Source organism: Lolium rigidum, chromosome 3 (genome assembly GCF_022539505.1).
Source record: "Lolium rigidum isolate FL_2022 chromosome 3, APGP_CSIRO_Lrig_0.1, whole genome shotgun sequence".
Taxonomy (NCBI): domain Eukaryota; kingdom Viridiplantae; phylum Streptophyta; class Magnoliopsida; order Poales; family Poaceae; genus Lolium; species Lolium rigidum.
In genome coordinates, this window is record NC_061510.1 from 348,530,455 (window position 1) to 348,550,803 (window position 20,349).

The following is a 20,349-nucleotide window of genomic DNA, read 5'->3' on the forward strand; positions in this document are numbered from 1 at the left end:
ACCTCTGTCCATGATGTTGCTTGCTGCGATGAAGTCGACGATCTTGAACGTGCCATCGAGATCAGCTCCTTGTCGCCTCTAGATCCCACAGACGGCGCCAATTGACAAAGTATTGACTTGTCAATGCCTACGGATTGTAGACTAGGGTTTAGTTAGATGTAGAGGGCAAGTAGATCTCGAAGGTTTCAGCCGAAAAGTGCTCGACGAATATAAAACTAGGGTTGTGTTGACAGTAAATTCGATCCTCTCTTTGTCCCTCGACTCCCCCTTATATAGGAGGCGGAGCCGAGGGATTCGTGATACACAAGTTTACAGAGTCCGGGAGGGTTTCCAACCCATCCCGCAAGATTACAAATATCATCTCCTAATACAACTCTAGCTTTCCTTAGTAACAACTTGGGCTTCCGATTCTTCTTATTCTTCGGGTCGTGGGCCTTCAGTAAACCCCGGGTACCATCTTCGGCAGGCCCATTAGGGATGCCTATGTCATGCGCCCCTGCCCAGACCACCAGCTGACATGGTCAATTGCATGTACAACATAAGATGCGTGACAAGGCAACTCACATCAGCCTCCAGCAATATTTGGTCCAACACATGTGAATAATCTTGGTAACAACTAGTCCTCTGGTGTTTATTTGATTTTCATTATAATTGTTGTCATTTGTGTACTATGTTCCATGAAACTTTGTTGTAAAACTACATTCAATTGTTGTAATAAACTTTGTACTTTTAGTTTTTCATGTTTTACTTTTATTCTCAATCTAAATGTGAGAATAGCAAAAAAGAAAAAAAATTAAAACATGTGCGGCCACGGATATTTCGGGACCATCGTTAGGGTCGCTACCACCCGTATCCGCTCCACGACCTATTTTCTGTTTGTGGTCCGGTGCATCCGGACCCAGACAGACCGAAAAACAGTCCGAAATAGGGGGCGTTAGAGATGGCCTCAGGGCTAAGCCAAAACAAAGAAAAAAAGGGACCAAAAGTGCCATAGCCCAAGCCGTAGTCTCCTTGGTCGGCCGTGAACTATTACATATTTATATCACCAATTCTTGCCATTTCAATTCGCATACTTGGAGTGTGCTTACACCTAGTATTTGGTAGATTATTATATTATTATCCACAATGTTGTATGCGATGATATTGTCAGCCTTCCACACTCTACCTCATGGACAGTACCGAGCGTCCCCCAGGGGATCAAATCCCCCGGTCCCCCGGGTTGGCAGCCCTACGACGAGTGTGATCACGACCATCCAATTCCGAGTCAACTTTCCAAGCAAAAAAAATCCTCACGGGTATAATTTGATAGCGTCGTCTTCCTGAGATTCCCGTCGCAAACACATACAGCACCACCGCCGGTGGTCCTTCCGTCCAGGCCTAGCGTCGCCGGAGACCACGCCATGGCATCGCTGGAAAACCACGCCGTGGCATCCCTGGAAAACCACGCCCTGGCGTCGCTGGAGAAATCCCGTCGTGGCATCAACGGAGAACTCGACATGGCGTCCCCTATGCAGTAGCCGCATCCATCACCGCTCTGCCTCTATCAGTCACGGCCTTTGCCGGAATGCCCAACACGGCGGGCTGATGCAGCAGCAACGCAGATGGTACAAGGTAGCAGCTTTGATGTACCTTTGTAGCAGCCCCGTCGGCTGCTAGTAGCAAGCCAAAAACGCCTCCACGCTATGGTAGCAGCACCGACGTGGATTGGTAGCAACACCGGCGACGACTAGCAGAAACGCCACCACGCCTTGGTAGCAGCCCCGACATGGATTGGTAGCAACACCGGCGGCCGTTGGCAGCAACCACACACCGCGCCTTAGTAGTTGCTCGGACGTGGATTTGCAGCAACGTCGGCGGCTGTTGGCAGCAACTCCGCCGCGCCATTGTAGCAAGTCCAGCCACCCCACCGTATCAAAGCTGGCTGCCCCTTGTAGCAATCACGTCCGCCTTTGGTAGCAAACCCATACACCGCTGGCAGCACGCCCACCGCACCGCTCACCTCTATAGCAAGACTTCATGGCTACGACGGCCTTAGCGAGCTTTACGCGGGAGCTGGTGAGCCCGGGAATGGAGCATGTGGCCGCGAAGGAGGAGAGACCGCGGGGACCTGATCCCTGTCGTTGGCCCCATGCGATCTCTGCGTGGCAAGGCGAGCGAGATCTGGACGGGAAACGTCCGGCGAGGCGGGCGAGCTTCAGCAGTAGCAAGCACGTGGAGGTAGGCGGCGCAAGCTCGGGGGTAGGCGGAGGTGGGCGGTGAAGGCGTCAATGTGCCATAGTTGTTCAAGATGTGGGAACCGGGATGGAGAAAGGTGAGGAAGAAGATAAGGTCGAATGCGGCCCACGTGGACATGCGTCCAACGCTAGAGGCGGGGGAAGAAAACGTGTGATCATATCGTGAGTGTTTTCCACCGACAACAACGTGTGCTGTCTTTCTAATCCCAAAAACATTTGAAAGTGAATAATGAGCTAATGATGGAGGAATGGGTCAGAGATTTAGTGCACATGGGCACCAGTGATTTGTTTTTTTTAATAAATTTTTTTATATTTGTGAGTTTTAACTTTTTTGAAAATAAATCCGTACATAGTTAGTTTTGTATTCCACAAACGTGTAAAATATCAACTTAGAATACTTTATATTCTGATCTACACAAAAATGACAAGTGTAGATTTGAGTGCCATTTTCAAATCTCCCAAACATATCAGATTTTGTCATTTTTGTCTACCATAAAATAAAACGAAATTCAGGTTAAGATTTTGCATGATTGTGAGATGTATCATTGACAATCTCCAAATTTATTTTCAGATTTTTTAGTAACTTGTAAAACTATTTTTATTTTTTTTAAATGGTGGGAGGACTGAAGCTCCGGAGCTAAAAAAAAAAACACTTTCGGGGAGGAATGGGGATAGGCTGAGTAGGGACGGATTGGCAGAATGATGTACTGTGCTAATATACTACTATGAGTTTCTGGCTTTCTGCCGACAGGTTCATTTCTATGGGCCAAAATACTGAAGTCTCGCTGCATGAGTAAATTATTCCGAAGGAAGAAAAAAAAAAGCAAACACTGGCTGGCCATAGCTAACCGATAGCCGGAGTAGCACGCCAGTGAGCGGAAGACGAAGAAATGGGCGCGCTCTGCCTGCTCCCCTCCACCCCGCCGTCCTGCTCGGGCCGCGGTCTATCCCACTCCCCGCGCCCGCCCGGACTCGTGGCGACGCCGCTGCTGTCCCCCTCCCGCTGTTCCTCCTGGCCGCAGCTCCAGCTCGAGGGCGGGCGGCGTCGGCGGCTCTCCGGCGTGGCGCGGGTCGGCGGGGAGAAGAGCGGCAAGGAAGGCGGAGCGGAGTTCTTCCGGGAGGATGGCGTGGTGGACGACATGGACGGGTACCTCAACTACCTGTCCCTCGAGTACGACTCCGTCTGGGACACCAAGCCTGCGTGGTATGGCTTCTTCTTGGTTTTCCTTTCTTGCTCGTCCCATGCCGTTCAGAACGAGCGGTTGGAGCTGAGAAAAAAAAAATGGGGTAGACACGGAAAATTTAAGAACACTGAATTTGGAATCTGTTGCTGCCTGTATTCAGAGGAACATCTCTAATTTCATGCTATTATTAGTGTGCACTGTAATCTAATTATTAGAGTTTGACAGCACTGAATTTGGGGCGAGCTATGCTCTAACTCCGGTCAAACTTTTATTATGTTTGTTTGCTGTAAACAAGAAATGGCAACACTGATAAGTAGTAGTAGTACTGATTTAGGCTGAATCCACGGTTTACAGACTGTAATGCCTGAACTTATTTAGCAATTTAGCAAGATGATGCACAGTAGCTGTTCAAAAGTTGGAATCATGTTTGACACTTCGACAAATCCGGTTGTAACCAAACTAAATCCTAAAAGATGAAATGGATAACACCAGGATTGATATATCTCTTCTGATTTTTGTTAGTGAAGCCACAATTGTAGACTCTCTTTTACAGTTTATACGAAAAGGACCAAATGGCAAAGCATGTAAACGTGATTCGACGAACCAAGTGACAAAACATATCAAATCTGTTCAGCCAAATAGGATTATCACAATCCAGCGCAATGCTAAAAGTATCATTATTGTATGATATAACTCCTGAAATACCAAATGAATAGCACCAGTCCGTCACAGGTCCAACATATCGCTTATCTTTTCCGTTAGCCAAGCCACAATTCTAGACTCCCTTTTGCAGATTATACGAAAAGACATAAAGAAAAACATGTAAACGTGATTCGATGTACCAAGCGGCAAACCATGTAAATTAGGTTTAACCAAGCAGGATTATCACAGCCCGCCCCAGTGCTAAACGTAGTTTTAATATATCCACGGTTGACATGTACCCATTAGGCGATCAGCCCTTGCTTTGTCCTAGATGGTAAACAAATAACTCCTTTAATATATGACTATGAGATTCAGTTTCTCATTTCGACACATACTGACTACTGAATTTTGTCTATTTCAGGTGTCAGCCTTGGACAATCTTACTAACTGGAGCTATTGCGGTTGCCGGTAGCTGGGGGCTCATCCACTCTGCTGTGATAACTGGAGGCGTTTCTTTTGTAATATGTGCATGGTGGTACATATTTCTTTACTCCTATCCCAAGGTTTGTGCATTAGTTTTCTAACCCTTTCTTCATGTTATTTCTGTTATTGAAATAATTTTCGAGAGGTTTGGTTTTCTAAGGGGTGTGAAATGTGTCACAGGCTTCAGTTAATTTGTTCATGATTATAAAAAATTCAAGACCATTAATCATGGAAGACGGAAATAACACATTCATTTGATATTAAAATGGCTCTTGCGAGTTTATGGACTTACGTAGTTAACTCTTAGTCTCCTCATTACAGTATGCACTTTACCATATTTTTAATTCTAAGATCTATTCTATGGAGAATCAGCCTTAGCAGATGGTAAACTGCATATGCCACACTTGAATATCTACCTGATTGTACATCCCTGAAATTACTAACTTATACCAGATGCAACTTTTTTCATTATGTTCAGCATAAGGAATGTCAGTCTTCTTGATCTAATAGCTTCTAGGTGGTAATATGTTCAGCATAAGAAATGCCAGTTGTTGATCTAATAACTTATAGACTATTGTAGTTAAGACTTAGCCAAGTTCAATTCCTAGTACCTAGAAATGAACCTGATATTGAACTGAGATAGGTATGGTGTTACTGTAAACCAGACCCAAGCGATTGATTTATGCCTGCATGTACCTGCAAAGTCTAGGCATCATTTACTGCTTAACTGACTGGCCCCTAAAACCTTCTTCTGTAGTGTTAGAACAGATAGGATTATCAACTGCAGATTATCAGTTTTAATGTATAAGCATCAGGCATTTGAACAGAACAGTTGGGAAAATTTCTGATTGTATTAGTAGTTACTAAAACACAAAGAGTTTACAAGCTTTCTGCTCATGAGTTATGATCAACCCATTGTGCTTGCGTCAGCCGTTTCTTCCTTCCAGATGGATTCTTTGATCTGAGCATATCATAGTATTATTCCCACAATATTTTGTACTGTGCTTGGGTATTGCAAACTTTGTGTGATGAACGAACTAACCCTGTGATTTTTCAGGCATACACCGAGATGATAACGGAGAGGAGAAAAAAGGTGTCCAGTGGAGCTGAAGATACCTACGGGATGGAGAAATTGTAGCTTTCTTCATAGTTTTACTTCCAGAGATAGTTAGAAAGTTACTGTGCAGATTGCACCCATTATCTGTAAAATTTGTTTCCCAGAAATCTACATGGAAATATCAAATATTGGAGCCACGCTGTAGTGGTTTCTCAGATGTTTATTCTTTTCGAATGGTGTAACCTCACACAAATGCTCAGCTTTGTTTATCAGTAGCGGGCCGTGTAATTTGGGCCGACGTGGTTCTGTTTGGTATGCTTATCCAGCCCATATAACCCGGGAGGCAGCCCAATATATCGCTCAGTGTCCTCGCCAGTCGCCATTGACAGTAGAAACGATTTCTTCAAAGTTGGAGCCATGGGAGCATGAGAGCGGCGGTTCGTGTGAAGCGGCCGCCGCCGCGACCACCGCCGGCGGTGGCGCAGCCAGTTGCCAAGGCGAAGTCAGAGAAGATGCACCCCACTCTAGCCCCCCTCCTGAAAACTTTGAAGGTCCGGTTGGCCATCGGCCCGCCGCTCGCGCCCACGGCGAAGGCCTTCAAGTCCTACGCCGAGACCTGCGCCTCCCTCCTCCGCCTGTGCCGCGCCGCCGTCATCGGAAGCGCCTCCCCCGCTTCCACCTCGTCCTTCTCTACCAACCTGCGGCTCGCCCTCTCGCTGCACGCGCACGCTGTGCGCTCCGGCGTCGCGGCCGACCGCTCTGTGGCATCGCACCTCCTCACCACCTACGCCGCCTTCTCTCGCTCCGCTGAGCGCGACCGGGCCTTCCTTGACTGCGTTGCCGCGAATGCGGCTTCCTCCTTCACCTACGACTTCATGGTGTCGGAGCACGTCAAGGCGGGGGACATCCCTGCCGCTCGGAGGCTGTTCGACGGAATGCCCGAGAGGAGCGTCGTGTCGTACACGACCATGGTAGACGCGCTGATGAAGCGTGGCTGCGTGGCAGACGCGGTCGAGCTCTACCAGCAGTGCCCGCTCGGCTCCGTGGCCTTCTTCACCGCGATGATTTCAGGGTTTGTCCGCAACGAGCTCCACCACAGCGCTCTCGGGGTCTTCCACAACATGCTCGGCTACGGCGTGAGGCCTAACGACATCACCTTCGTATGTGTAATCAAGGCATGCGCGGGCGCGGGAGACTTAAGTGCCGCTATGTCCATCGTTGGATTGGCGGTAAAATCGAACTTCTTCGAGAAAAACATTGAGGTACAGAATTATCTGATCACGCTGTACCGGAGAATGGGAGACACAGCTGCTGCCTTCAAGGTGTTTGATGAGATGGAGGCGAAGGACGTGGTCTCGTGGACCGCGTTGCTTGATGTGTACGCTGATTCAGGCGACCTTGAAGGAGCTCGGCGGGTTCTTCACGCGATGCCTGAGAGGAACGAGGTCTCCTGGGCTACTTTGATTGCTAGGTGCGAGCAGAAAGGGGATGCAGCAGAAGCAGTGAGTCTGTACAGTGAAATGCTGGCTGATGGCTGTAGGCCCAACATTTCATGCTTCTCTAGTGTGCTCAGCGCCAGTGCTAGTCTTCAGGACTTGAGAGGAGGAGCGAGGATTCATGCCCATACCCTAAAGATGGGCTGTAGCACCAATGTCTTTGTGTCCAGCTCTCTGATTGACATGTACTGCAAATCCAACAAGTGCAGAGATGCACAAATAGTTTTTGATACCATCCCACAAAAGAACATAGTGTGCTGGAACTCTCTCATTTCAGGCTACAGCTACAACGGAAAAATGGTGGAAGCTGAGGATCTCTTCAAGAAGATGCCTGCAAGGAATTCAGCTTCGTGGAATACGATTATCTCCGGTTACGTGCAAAATCGACAGTTTGTTGATGCGCTCAAATCTTTCAATGCAATGTTGGCTTCGGGACAGATTCCGGGGAAAATTACATTCTCGAGTGTTCTTCTTGCTTGTGCAAACTTGTGCTCAGTAGAGATGGGCAAGATGGTTCATGCTAAGACCATCAAGCTGGGAATCGAGGAAAGCGTTTTTGTAGGTACTGCACTTAGTGACATGTATGCCAAGTCAGGGGATCTAGAGAGCTCCAAGAAGGTATTTAATCAAATGCCTGAAAGAAATGATGTCACTTGGACTGCCATGATTCAAGGGCTTGCTGAAAATGGTTTCGCAGAGGAATCTATTCTCTTATTTGAGGATATGATGGCAACTGAAATACCACCAAATGAACATACATTTTTAGCTGTTCTGTTTGCTTGTTCCCATGGTGGTTTGGTGGAGCAAGCTATACACTATTTTGAAACAATGCAGGCATGGGGTCTTTCACCTAAAGCGAAACACTATACATGTATGGTTGATGTCCTAGCTCGAGCCGGTCGGTTGACAGAGGCAGAGGATCTATTGATGAAAACTCCAAGTAGATCAGAAGCAAATTCATGGGCTGCCCTTCTGAGTGCCTGTAGTACTTTCAGGAATGAGGAGATTGGCGAGAGGGCTGCAAAGAAGCTTCGTGAGTTGGAGAAGGATAACACAGCAGGCTATGTGCTACTCTCAAATATGTATGCATCATGTGGAAGATGGAAAGATGCTGCAGAGATGAGGTTACTGATGAAAGGGATTACACTTAAGAAAGAGGGAGGGTGTAGCTGGGTTCAAGTAAGAGGTGAATATCACGCCTTCTTTTCTTGGGAGGCGAGGCATCCACTGTCACTGGAAATTGATGAGATCTTGGATTTACTAACATGGGAATTGTCCATTTGAAGTTGTTGTGTTAGCAGAATGTCAGTGAGGACACTCTTTGAAAAAAAGGACATCTACTATACCTATTAATTCTCTAATTTCCTACAGATACCGATAACAAAATGGATTAATTTCTGGATAATGATCTGAAGGAATTGAGTGTGGCGCCCCCAATATTGCTTGCCATGATGTACTAAATTGTAAAAATAAGATTTCCTCATCCACAAATCGAGCTGTAAATTCTGTAGCAGGTTTGCGATTGCATTCACCAAGGAGAATGGCTGCTGCAGTTACTGCCAAATAGGTAGAATATACTTGAAAAAGCATGCTGATTTAGAGAAGTATTATCATTATAGTATGACCCTGCTCCTGGAACATTATCATTTTACATGGGTATATGAACCTGGAATGTCTGGCGTTCATATGATTTGACGTGAATTGGTGTCCAATGAACATCAGAGAATGAAACTCATCATTCTCACTGTCCTATTTTCTTATTACACCTTTTTTGGGCTCCTCTGCTTTGGGATTCAAATGATGAATACAGGGAACAATGTTACATGTTTCAGAGGATGTAAATATAATACAGAAGATGTGTCATGTTACAAGCTTGCCCAAGCATGACAAGCTAAGCTAGGTGTCGTGTCTTCTTTCTGTTGGAACTTTGGACTTACTGTTGAAATGGTAAACCCTGTCACAGCCTCCAACATTTCAGTCCGAGAAGGAGAAAAAAGCTACATCAAGTTGAGGAAGATCTTTGCAACTTGAAAGACCAGACCTTGCAAAGTTGCAATTCAGGTAAATACTTTATTCCTATGGGTAGAAACCTTTGCAGTTATCATCTGTTGTCATATGTTACATACTAGTTCTCAGTGTGGTTTATTATTCTTCTTCTTCATGCATTCTTTTTATGCAGCTAGCAAGCCTTGCTTGGTCCTTGGCCGTATCTCAGTATATGCAAGTGCATATATGCGAAACTGGTGCACAAAAGGTGCATATTATTTTGTCAAAGTTCTTCTGTACCATTTAGCAGATTTTCCCATTACCTTTCTTTGTTTCTTGAGGTGCTTTTGGACACTCTAGCAATTAGAATATTCTTTTTGTATATATGGTTGGGCATCAATCTACGTATGGTTACTTGTTCATTCTCTGTTATGATTTGTGCAGTATTTGTTTCTCTGATCCCATTACTTAAGATCTAAAATCTTAGTTCGAAAGTAGTACACTATGCAGAAGGGAGGTGAATTTGGCCTGTGTTACATGGGAATTTCTCTTAACCTTTGCTTTGTTACCTTTTATTCTATGCAGACTTCTCTATATTACTGAAAAGACTGCCGTAGGAAACTATCTACTCTTTTCCTAAAAATAATGAAATTAGATGTACAGCTCAAGATCTTGTCATTCGGGGATGCTTCAATGAGGAATGCCTACCCATAACACTGCATATTTTGTGCAAAGTGAACAGGTTCTATACTCACTAAAACCAAGCACCCATGCAATTCCAATAGTTCTTTCAATATGCCCTTCTGTTTTGATTAATTGTATAAACTGGGTTCTGCTATGTATGAATTCTCTTAAACAATCAGTATCTACTTTATGAGTATTATTACTCTTCTTGTAAGAAAAAGTTTGAGCGGGTGTCCTCCTATGCTTGACAGGTGTATATTAGACATGTTGCGTATGTGTAGAATTGATCGAAGAGATCGTGTGAAGTGTGAACATGCATTTGTTGTATGATACTCTGAACCATTTTCGTGCTTGATTGTGAAATCCTCATCAATCCACTATTAAGCAAATAAGTTTCTAATGTAATGGGAGCAACGAGGTATTTAATATTGTGGGTAAATTGGTTGCTGCTTTAATCAATATGGTATCGAAGCAAAGATATCTTGTTGAAGACCTGACCAACGAAGTATCTAATAAAATTGTCAGATAAACCCAGTGTCCTTCTGGATTAGTTCGTAGCAGGTAGCCAAAACAAGGCCTTATTTGGTATCATAGAAATGACAGCATAAACATAAAGGCTGCTAATCATAGAATTCGGAAACACCAATCAACCCCATAGATATATTTATTTCTTACCTGCTGCTTAGTGAGAGGCTAAGGCACATATGTTAGCTAGATATAATGCGCAAGTGTTGATGTCTCAGGCGTTTGCTGGTCCCTGCTGGGACTGCTCAAATGTGGGCTTCAATAGATTGTCAATGTGAAGCCAAAGGATGAGAAAGTCATCAAATAAGAGAAACATGAGTCCATGGATAACATAGATGGAGCGGATGTGGACATGCTGATCAGCATGCTCAAGGAACGTCTCCATTGCTACAGGTAAAACGACTTATATAATCATCTATCTGAACAATAGGAAAAGAGCTCCCCTATTGTTCCATTTTGAGGAGGAATGCATGACATAGCTCAAGATAGTTGAAGTGGACTTAGGGAATAACACTTATTTACATAGCTGCGACTCAGTGGTAACAATAATACTTTTTGCTGATCCATGCAACGGATAAGCGACAAACCAAGAGTGTTAGAGGATGCTGTGGGATGGATAGTCAGTAGTGCCGTGGCGTCGCGGTGAGTTGCAGGCAATCATTCTTGTCGAGTGACAAACTTTGTGCCATACTGTATTGCATGCAGCATACATTTTTTCCCCATGAGCACCTGTCAATGAGGATGAAAGTCACAGGCTTCAAGGGTCCTGGCACCTCGCATCCCCAACGAGCAAGTGCTCCAGCAACACAGCTCCTGTTTTAACATCCCCTCTGTTTAAACACCAACTGTATCATCAGTTGCAACGTGTTTGAGCAACGATTGATGAACAATTAGTTTTTGAAGAAAATTTTGATAGTAAGCTATCGAGGCAGGCTCAGTTTACTTGCTTATTAATATGAGAACACATAGATGTAGTGTGGAGGCTCTTTTATACCCAGTGATCCAAGAATAGAGCCATCCTTTGCTACAGATGGAGGAAAGTGCATGTATATTCAGCTCACCAACCATCATTCATACACTTAACACATGCACTTTAAAAGGAAGCTGCTTTCCCGCAGAAAAAGTAATATAAGAAGGCAAAATCGAAGTAGCACGCATATGCTGGTTAATCTTATGGTTTTGCAATATTTCGGTGGAATAGTACAACCATAAGTGGATAGTACCCCGTCCCAGCAATGTTTAGATGCTGCAGTACTAGGCTCAATTGGTAGCATCAGTACCTAGCAATTTTATAGATGTGGAGACGTAGAAATGAAATTTTATAAGTCTTTCGCCTCCGCCTGTTGCGTTGAGGTGTGGTGTCGACCTGGTTGGTCGTCGACCTGTGTGGAGCGCAGCCTCGGGGCTGGCGTGTGGTGTCGTGTTGTAACGGTTTTTCGGCTGGTTTTCCTCATAAACGGGCCAACTCTTTTCTCCTATGTCAATGAAAGGCAAAGCTTTTGCCTCGTTTAAAAAAAAAGTTTGCTAAGGAAGATAATTCTCGGTGACAGTTTTTACGTACACACCATACAACTTACTCAATTTCAATATCAATTCCATTTCAATAGGAGAACCCATATAGCAACGAAGTCTGAAGTCAGAGAATAAATATGCCCCTCTAGCCCCCCTCCTCAAATCATTCAAGGAATCAATCAATCAAGGGATAAGCGGAGTCTACCTTTTATCTACTGATGATGCGGCCGGATTTGTTCCCTAATGTATGTGTCTGATTCGTTTTCTCCATGAGATGGATTTGTTCTGCATGCTCAGTGAATTAAATTTGCCATCAGCTCCAAACAGATCATCAATCTAACCAATTTTTTATTGTTTCCAACGGCTACAGAGACAACGGTTGGGTTTTAACCAGCATGAGACGCACATGTTACCAGATTGACTTTATACATGATAGCTTTCAACAAAAAAGAAGCATTGAGTTTACACACGATGCATTCAGCAAGCTCAACTTCAATAGGAACAAGAGGTGGACAAATATAGGAATTGTAAATTCTTATAAGAAGATTCCTCATAACACACTTTGCAGTTGTAAAGATTTCCAGCTTGAATATGTAGCCAAATATATCTAATTTTATTCATTGTCTTGGTCACAACATAGATACACGAGTAAACATAGATCAGCTAGCTACTAGGAGCCAAATGCATACTTGTCAATACATGAGTAAACCTGGAGCAAATTTGAGCCTCAATTTCTCAACTAACTGGTAAATACAATACAAACAAACTGGAGAAAATCACAGTCTCAAATCCCAGCCGCCGCAAGCATGTTCACAACTAACTGGTTAGTACAAGACAAACAACATGGAGAAAATCAGCGTCTCAAATCCCAGCCGCCGCAAGCATGTCCACAAGCCAACAATCACGGCGCTAATATTGCAGGTTCCTTCCACTGATTTCTTACCATTCAAAACAACAGGAAAGAAGCCTCAAGTCAAACAATTGTAGCTACTGCTCAGGGCTGTTGATGCACAGTCGGCAAGGATCAACAAAAATTTGGCACAGCTGGAACACACAACGATCAACATGCAGCCTCTTTTTGGCTTCCCACGTGTACAAGACGGACTCACAAATGGCCTTACAAATTGTCAACTACTCTTTCTGTCTTCTCGTCCTGGATCCTCTTCAATGTCCTTAACCAAGAACAAGAAATTAAGGTCAGCAGAGCAGATTTAGCGGGAAAAAAATTACAGAGTTTCGACTTAAAAGCATATCTAACAGGCCCTCTATTTTTTTGCCCCGTAAAACGCGAGTAGAGGGCCCTGTATTCACTTTCCACCGGCCGAAAACTCGTCCGAGCTAGCAGACCCCGTATCCCCACCCCGTAAAACAGAATCCTACAGAATATTCTGTTTTCAGCGGCGGCGTGCGGGTGGCTATGGCGACGGCGCGGAGAAAACGGTTGGGAATTCTGAAATATCCGCGCGCCCTAGCTGAAATGGGATGAGGGGTTGGCCCTGTATTCAGCCTCCCGCCCCGTACAAGTAAGGGGCGAAGAGCCGCCTCGTAGCCAAAACTTTAAAAAATCGACGCGGGGCCTGTTTTACGGGGTCTGCTAGACGGCCGGGTAGAGCCCTACCCCGTATATCGGCGGTTATTTTACGGGGTTGAGCCTTTTAGGGGGTCTGTTAGAGATGCTCTAAGCGACACAAGAGAGACGGCAGCACCGGCAAGGCTCACCCAAAGGGGGAAAATTATCCACCCTGTTAGCATATATGCGAGCACAGTTTGAGCCAACAAAAAAGATTGATTTAGGAATGAGTCTGTAGATAACATTGATGGAATGGATTTGGAGACGCCGACAACACGCTCAAGGGACTTCACCAGGGGAAGAGGTAAACAATATCAAAAGAACTCCCCGGATGTCCTGTTTTAGGGAAGCAGTGCCATCGAGCGCTTGACAAACCTTAAATAGGTGTGACTCAAGTGAATTCTAACTGACGATGCTGAGGCTGAAAAGGGGACGCTCCTGGATGGATAGTCAGTCGTGCCATCACGGTAAGTTAGGAAACATATACCGATGCGTCAGCGACAAACTTTGTGGCCTACTGTATCGCACCTAGACAGCACCTTGATTAACAAGGTCAGAGACTTCAAGGGTCCTGGTGCCTCTCATCCCCAGCGAGCAAGTACTCCAGCAATACAGCTCCTGTTTTAACATTCCCACTAAGCTGTCGAGACAGGCTCAGTTTAATAGCTTGTTAATATGAGAACTCGGAGATGAGTGTGGAGGCTCTTTTATACCCAGTGATCGAAGAATAGATCGAGCCACAGTTTGCTAGAGATGGAGGAAAGTGCATGTATATTCAGCTCACCAACCATCATTCATACGCTTAACACAACCCTAGCATACGGTCCCACGTCGATTAGATAGGATAGGAGGTAATAGGAGCCAATCAATCAATCAAGGGATAAAAAAATGTACTGATGATGCTTCCGGATTTTTTCCCTAATGTATGCGTTTGATTTGTTTTATTTATGCGATGGATTTGTTCTGCATGCTCAGTGAATTAAATTTGCTATCAGCTTCAAACAGATCATCAATCTAACAATTTTTTTGTTTTGTTTCCAACAGCTATACAGAGAGAACCGTTGGGTTTTAACCAGCATGCATACATGTTATCAGATTGAGTTTATACATGATAGCTTTCAACAAAAAAGAAGCATTGGGTTTACACATGATGCATTCAGCAGGCTCAACTTCAATATGAACAAGAGGTGGACAAATTTATAAGAACAGTAAATTATCAAATGAAGAATCCTCATAACATACACTTTGCAGCTGTAAAGATTTCCAACTTGAATATTTAGCCAAATGTATCCAATTTTATTAATTGTCTAGGTCTGGTTCACAACATAGATACACGAGTAAACATAGATCAGCTAGCTACTAGGAGCCAAATGCATACTTGTCAATACATGACTAAACCTGGAGCAAATTTGAGTCTCAAATTCTCAACGAACTGGTAAATACAAGACAAACAAACTGGAGAAAATCAGAGTCTCAAATCCCAGCGGCCGCAAGCATGTTCACAACTAACTGGTTAGTACAATACAAACAACCTGGAGCAAATCAGCGTCTCAAATCCCAGCCGCCGCAAGCATGTCCACAAGCCAACAATCACGGCGCTAATATTGCAGGTTCCTTCCACTGATTTCTTACCATCAAAACAATAGGAAACAAGCCTCAAGTCAAAGAATTGTAGCTACTGCTCAGGGCTGTTGATGCACAGTACCAAGGATCAACAAAAAATTGGCACAGCTAGAACACACAACGATCACATGCAGCCTCTTTTTGGCTTCCCACGTGTACAAGACAGGCTCACAAATGGCCTTGCAAATTGTCAACTACTCTGTCTGTCTTCTCGTCCTGGATCCTCTTCAATGTCCTTAACCAAGAACAAGAAATTATGGTCAGCAGAGCAGATTTAGCGGGAAAAAAATTACAGAGTTTCGACTTAAGCCACACAAGAGAGACGGTACACCAGCAAGGCTCAACCAAAGGGGGGAAATTATCCACCCTGTTAGCATGTATGGGAGCACCGTTTGAGCCGACACAGAAGATTGATTTAGGAATGAGTGTAGATAACATTGATGGAATGGATGTGGAGATGCCGAACAACACGCTCAAGGGACTTCACCAGGGGAAGAGGTAAACAATAGAAACAGAACTCCCCGGATGTTCTGTTTTCAGGAAACAGTGCCATCGAGCATTTGACAAACCTTAAATTTTTTCGATAAAAGGAATAAATTAATATCGATAGATACTAATTAAATCCAGCCTCTGCAACAATGAAGTACCCTAATGGTACTACGGGTGCACAAAACCAAAAAAGAAAGAAGAAAACTAAGAAAAAGAAGTCCCGCTACGGTACTCTAGTCCTAGCAACAACAGTACAACCATCAAGATAACACCTGAAATCCAGACTCTCCACAAGCGACGCCTCCAAGAAGGGAACAATACACAAGCGCCGTCGTCGCCCAATCAAAAGATCTTAGGTTTTCACAAGTGACAAACCTTAAATAAGTACGACACAAGTGAATTCTAACTGATGATGTTGAGGCTGAAAAGGGGGCGCTCCTGGATGGATAGTCAGTCGTGCCGTCACGGTAAGTTACGAAACATATACCGATGCGTCAGCGACAAACTTTGTGGTCTACTGCATGGCACGTAGAATGCACCTTGATTCACAAGGCCAGAGACTTCAAGGGTCCTGGTGCCTCTCATCCCCAGCGAGCAAGTACTCCTGCAATACAGCTCCTGTTTTAACATTCCCACTGAGCTGTCGAGGCAGGCTCAGTTTACTTGCTTGTTAATATGAGAACTCGGAGATGAGTGTGGAGGCTCTTTTATACCCAGTGATCGAAGAATAGATTGAGCCACAGTTTGCTAGAGATGGAGCAAAGTGCATGTATATTCAGCTCACCAACCATCATTCATACGCTTAACACAAGGCTAGCATACGGTCCCACGTCGATTAGATAGGATAGGAGGTAATAGGAGCCAATCAATCAATCAAGGGATAAAAAAAATGTACTCCTGATGCTGCCTGATTTGAATGTATGCGTTTGATTTGTTTTCTTTATGCGATGGATTTGTTCGGCATGCTCAGTGAATTAAATTTGCTATCGCTTCAAACAGATCATCAATCTAACCATTTTTTTTTTAATTTCCAACAGCTACAGAGAGAACCGTTGGGTTTTAACCAGCATGCGTACATGTTATCAGATTGAGTTTATACATGATAGCTTTCAACAAAAAAGAAGCATTGGGTTTACACACGATGCATTCAGCAGGCTCAACTTCAATATGAACAAGAGGTGGACAAATTTATAAGAACAGTAAATTCTCAAATGAAGAATCCTCATAACATACACTTTGCAGCTGTAAAGATTTCCAACTTGAATATTTAGCCAAATGTATCTAATTTTATTCATTGTCTAGGTCTGGTTCACAACATAGATACACGAGTAAACCTAGAGCAGCTAGCTACTAGGAGCCAAATGCATACTTGTCAATACATGAGTAAACCTGGAGCAAATTTGAGTCTCAATTTCTCAACTAACTGGTTAGTAGTAGACAAAACAACATGGAGCAAATCAGAGTCTCAAATCCCAGCCACCGCAAGCATGTTCACAAACCGATTATCACGGCCCTAATATTACAAGCCTCAACTCAAAGAATTATAGCTGATTGCTCACGGCTATTGATCCACAGTTATCAAGGATCAACAAAATATTGGCATGGCTGGAACACACAACGATCATCATGCAGCCTCTTTTTGGCTTCCCACGTGTCCAAGACAGGCTCACAAATGGCCTTGCAAATTGTCAACTACTCTGCCTGTCTTCTCGTCCTGGATCCTCTTCAATGTCCTTGAACAAGAACAAGAAATTATGGTCAGCAGAAAATATTTAGACACAAATAAAATTATAGAGTTTCGATTTAAGCCAGACAAGAGAGACGGCAGCACCCGCAAGGCTCAACCAAAAGGAAAAAAATCAGCCACCCTTTTAACATATATGCGAGCGCAGTGATTGATTGGACCAGACAAACCAACCATTGTTTTCTCGCAGAAGGTCATGGATCAATTCTGCTCAAGTGACAGATGTATCAACTTTATTTACAGGGATCTGGAGGACATGTACAGCAAAATAATATAGAACAACCCAGCATGCACACAACACCACTTTCCTAAAATGTTGACGCTAGCTTGAAATTTCAATGATGCAGCAACTAACAAGTATGAGCAATACCAAAATTCTTAGAGAAATTTGGGAAGGGCAAAAGCACAAACCAAGTCATATGCCTACAATATAACCGGTACCGGTAAAAAAAATCTCAGGTTGCTCACTGCTGCACCCTACCCCTTTAGTAAACTAGGTACTCCTTCCAATCAAAATTAATTGATGAAGATTTAGGCAAAATGTTGCCTAAAATCTGTCTTAGACTCAATGAATCTGCATCAACTAATATGGATCAAAGGGAGTACTAAATAATGACAAATTCAATAGAGCAGCCTGGCTACTGATCTAAACCTCATGAAACAAACAGCCCAACACATGAGAATTCATGGCAAAACAATTGGCGGAGTGAGGTACCCAGGAGTGAACATTATTTCTGCCATCTCTCTGCCTGGAAGAACTAATAAATGCATCAACACACAACACTCAGGGCCATTGATCTAACAACAGTCTGACAACCACCTGTCAAAGACTCCAAGGACTTGGTGTACTGCAATCAGTGAGCTCTGTCCCATCACTGAACAGATTCCCAGACACGGATGACATCAAACGTTCACAGGAGGGGGAAATACAACATACATGACACAATGATATCTGCTTCATAGCATGGCAAGAATAACCATCTGCTTTAAATACTATCAACATGTAAACAGTATCCCGGTTGACCACAAGAATTAGGCATATCACTAACAGGTTAATTTCGAAATATCCTTAGCAGTCTTTGTAGCACTTTAGAGAGTTTCACTGCTTTCAAAAACAGAGCAAGTAAACAGGCAACAACTAGCTAGTGCTTTGCATAGCAAGTCAAACCACTCTCTACAATCTTGTACATGGCAAACACTGATACTAGAGAACACTCCAAATAGACGCCGTCTATACATGCTACACTTAACAAAAACTGTCCATTTTGCAGCAAGGATATTGTGAAACAAATTACAAGCAGCGATAAAAATGTTGTTGAACATAGCACACCAAATCGAAAACTTCCATGCTAACAAACAAATCTCAAATTTCGCATTTCTATGAAATCATTCACAGACAACCATACGGAACCTACAAACGGTGATACAGAACGAAAGCAAAACAGGAAGGCAAGGTTTACAATCATTTTGCCACTCTACTTGTCAACCTCATCTGAGAAAACAAAATATTTCTTAAAAAAAGCCATCAAAATGTGGACCACTAGGATGAATCATAATTAGCTGCTCCCACTACAAAGATAGTCTATAACAAATTAAAATTTCAATGTGGTGCACCTAAAGCATATTATTCACTTTACTTCAATCCAGCACGAGGATCAACTTTAATCTTGATCGACTGTGCAGGTAAGCTGGAACACTAGGTATGTGATGGACTGAACTTGTTCCACAACAGTGTGCATTCGTAAGTACCTAATAGTGGGTATGCACATACATTCCATAAGCACTGACCAAATCACAAGGAAACAACTATATTGTCTACTGAGTATGTATCTCCAAACCAAAATAACTTAATGAAGTCCATCAATGTAAGAGTAGGACTATTGAAGATTTAAAGCGCATGACAAGAAAAATTCAGGCCATGGACAGGAGAGGATAGGGCATGCATTACTGCTCTTCTGATGTACACTGGCTATATAACAGCACAGCAACACTACAAAAGAGAAAAGACACAAAAATGCACAATAACACTATGGAGTCAGGATTCATCTTAGGAAACATAACCATGACGTTACAGCCACAAAAACAAGATAGGTAAAGGAATCAAGCTTGCTCACCAATACTGAAGTTGCAAAAATGAACACCTTTGAAAGGCGTCTCACCACTACCACCACTAGAATCTGCAATTTCATATGACAGATCAAGTTCATATGCAAGTGAGCCCACTGGGGCAGCAGCATGCTTGAATGCATGCCATGTGCAAGTAGAGGCACATATATCACAGGAAAATGAGTAGAGGGCATTTTAATCAAACATAACAGCGGTTTTTTGTTCTAAGCAATTAAGAACAAGCAAAATATTCGAGATATTTGAGTGAACCCAAGCAAAATGGGATCAGAGCAGACGTTTACATTCATCGGGCAACCTGCGTGGTTGCCACATTGCTGCAACAGGCTTCGTCAACTGCAATGCTCCTTTTTTTCAAGAAAGAACGTTGCTGTTCTTGTACACTGAGAATTTAGAAGAGGAATAACCTGGCAGTAACCGGGAGCGAATTATAAGCACAGACCACACTGCAGTGTCGGTGATCCAGTAGTATTACTTGGTACTATTTCCGTATTCACATGTAAGTACAGTAGTAGAAGCCTACAGGAAAAGGTAAAAAGAAACAGACAAGCAAGAAAGAAAGAAATAAAGAAATAAAGAGAAGAAGAACCAAGGAAAGATGCAAGATTCCCGGTCCCGATCCATGCCGCGGAATGTGATTCTTGAGTTTTGGCTGTCAATGTTCCTCGATGGTGCCGAGCTCGATCTTGCCCTCGCTCTCCGGGATCGCCACCAGCACCGGCCGCCAGCTCCGCCGCATCAGCAGGCTGCGCAGCCCGCCGGCCCCGAACCTCCTGCCTCCCGCGCCGCCTCCGTGCGCCATCCCCGCTCTCCCGAAACCAGCGCCCACATCTTCCTCCTCGTCCTCGTCTTCGCAGCCGCGGCGGCGGCGCCCCGCCTCCGGCGACGAGACGAACAGATCCCTCAGCGTGCGGCTCCCGCGGCCCACGAGAGGCTTGTTGACTTCCTCCTGGCCTTTTCCCGCGGGCTCGGGGCCGCCGCCGCCGCCCACGCGAC

At 44.1% G+C, this 20,349-nt stretch overlaps 2 protein-coding genes and 1 long non-coding RNA gene across 4 annotated transcripts; 2 read left to right on the forward strand and 1 right to left on the reverse strand.

Moving 5' to 3' along the window:
- Positions 1–3,042: 3,042 nt before the first annotated feature.
- On the forward strand, positions 3,043–5,847 carry LOC124704024. The gene is made up of 3 exons (XM_047236255.1): positions 3,043–3,438; positions 4,482–4,623; positions 5,601–5,847. Exons 1-3 carry the CDS (start codon positions 3,125–3,127, stop codon positions 5,679–5,681), a joined length of 537 nt encoding a protein of 178 aa, XP_047092211.1. The 5' UTR covers positions 3,043–3,124; the 3' UTR covers positions 5,682–5,847.
- A 151-nt stretch (positions 5,848–5,998) lies between these two features.
- On the forward strand, positions 5,999–9,504 carry LOC124704023 (pentatricopeptide repeat-containing protein At2g13600-like). 2 transcript variants are annotated; one of them, XM_047236254.1, is made up of 3 exons: positions 5,999–8,663; positions 9,060–9,157; positions 9,276–9,504. In XM_047236254.1, the coding sequence occupies exon 1, from the start codon at positions 6,026–6,028 to the stop codon at positions 8,378–8,380; it is 2,355 nt and encodes a 784-aa protein (XP_047092210.1). In that variant the 5' UTR covers positions 5,999–6,025; the 3' UTR covers positions 8,381–8,663; positions 9,060–9,157; positions 9,276–9,504. The 2 variants fall into 2 exon arrangements, with proteins under 2 accessions (XP_047092210.1, XP_047092209.1); XM_047236253.1 differs by having other exon boundaries at positions 5,999–9,157.
- Positions 9,505–16,751: 7,247 nt separating this feature from the next.
- On the reverse strand, positions 16,752–19,433 carry LOC124700251. The gene is made up of 2 exons (XR_007001691.1): positions 19,344–19,433; positions 16,752–17,218 (listed from the first exon to the last, which is right to left on the reverse strand). It is a non-coding gene; the product is annotated as an uncharacterized LOC124700251 (long non-coding RNA).
- Positions 19,434–20,349: the final 916 nt, after the last annotated feature.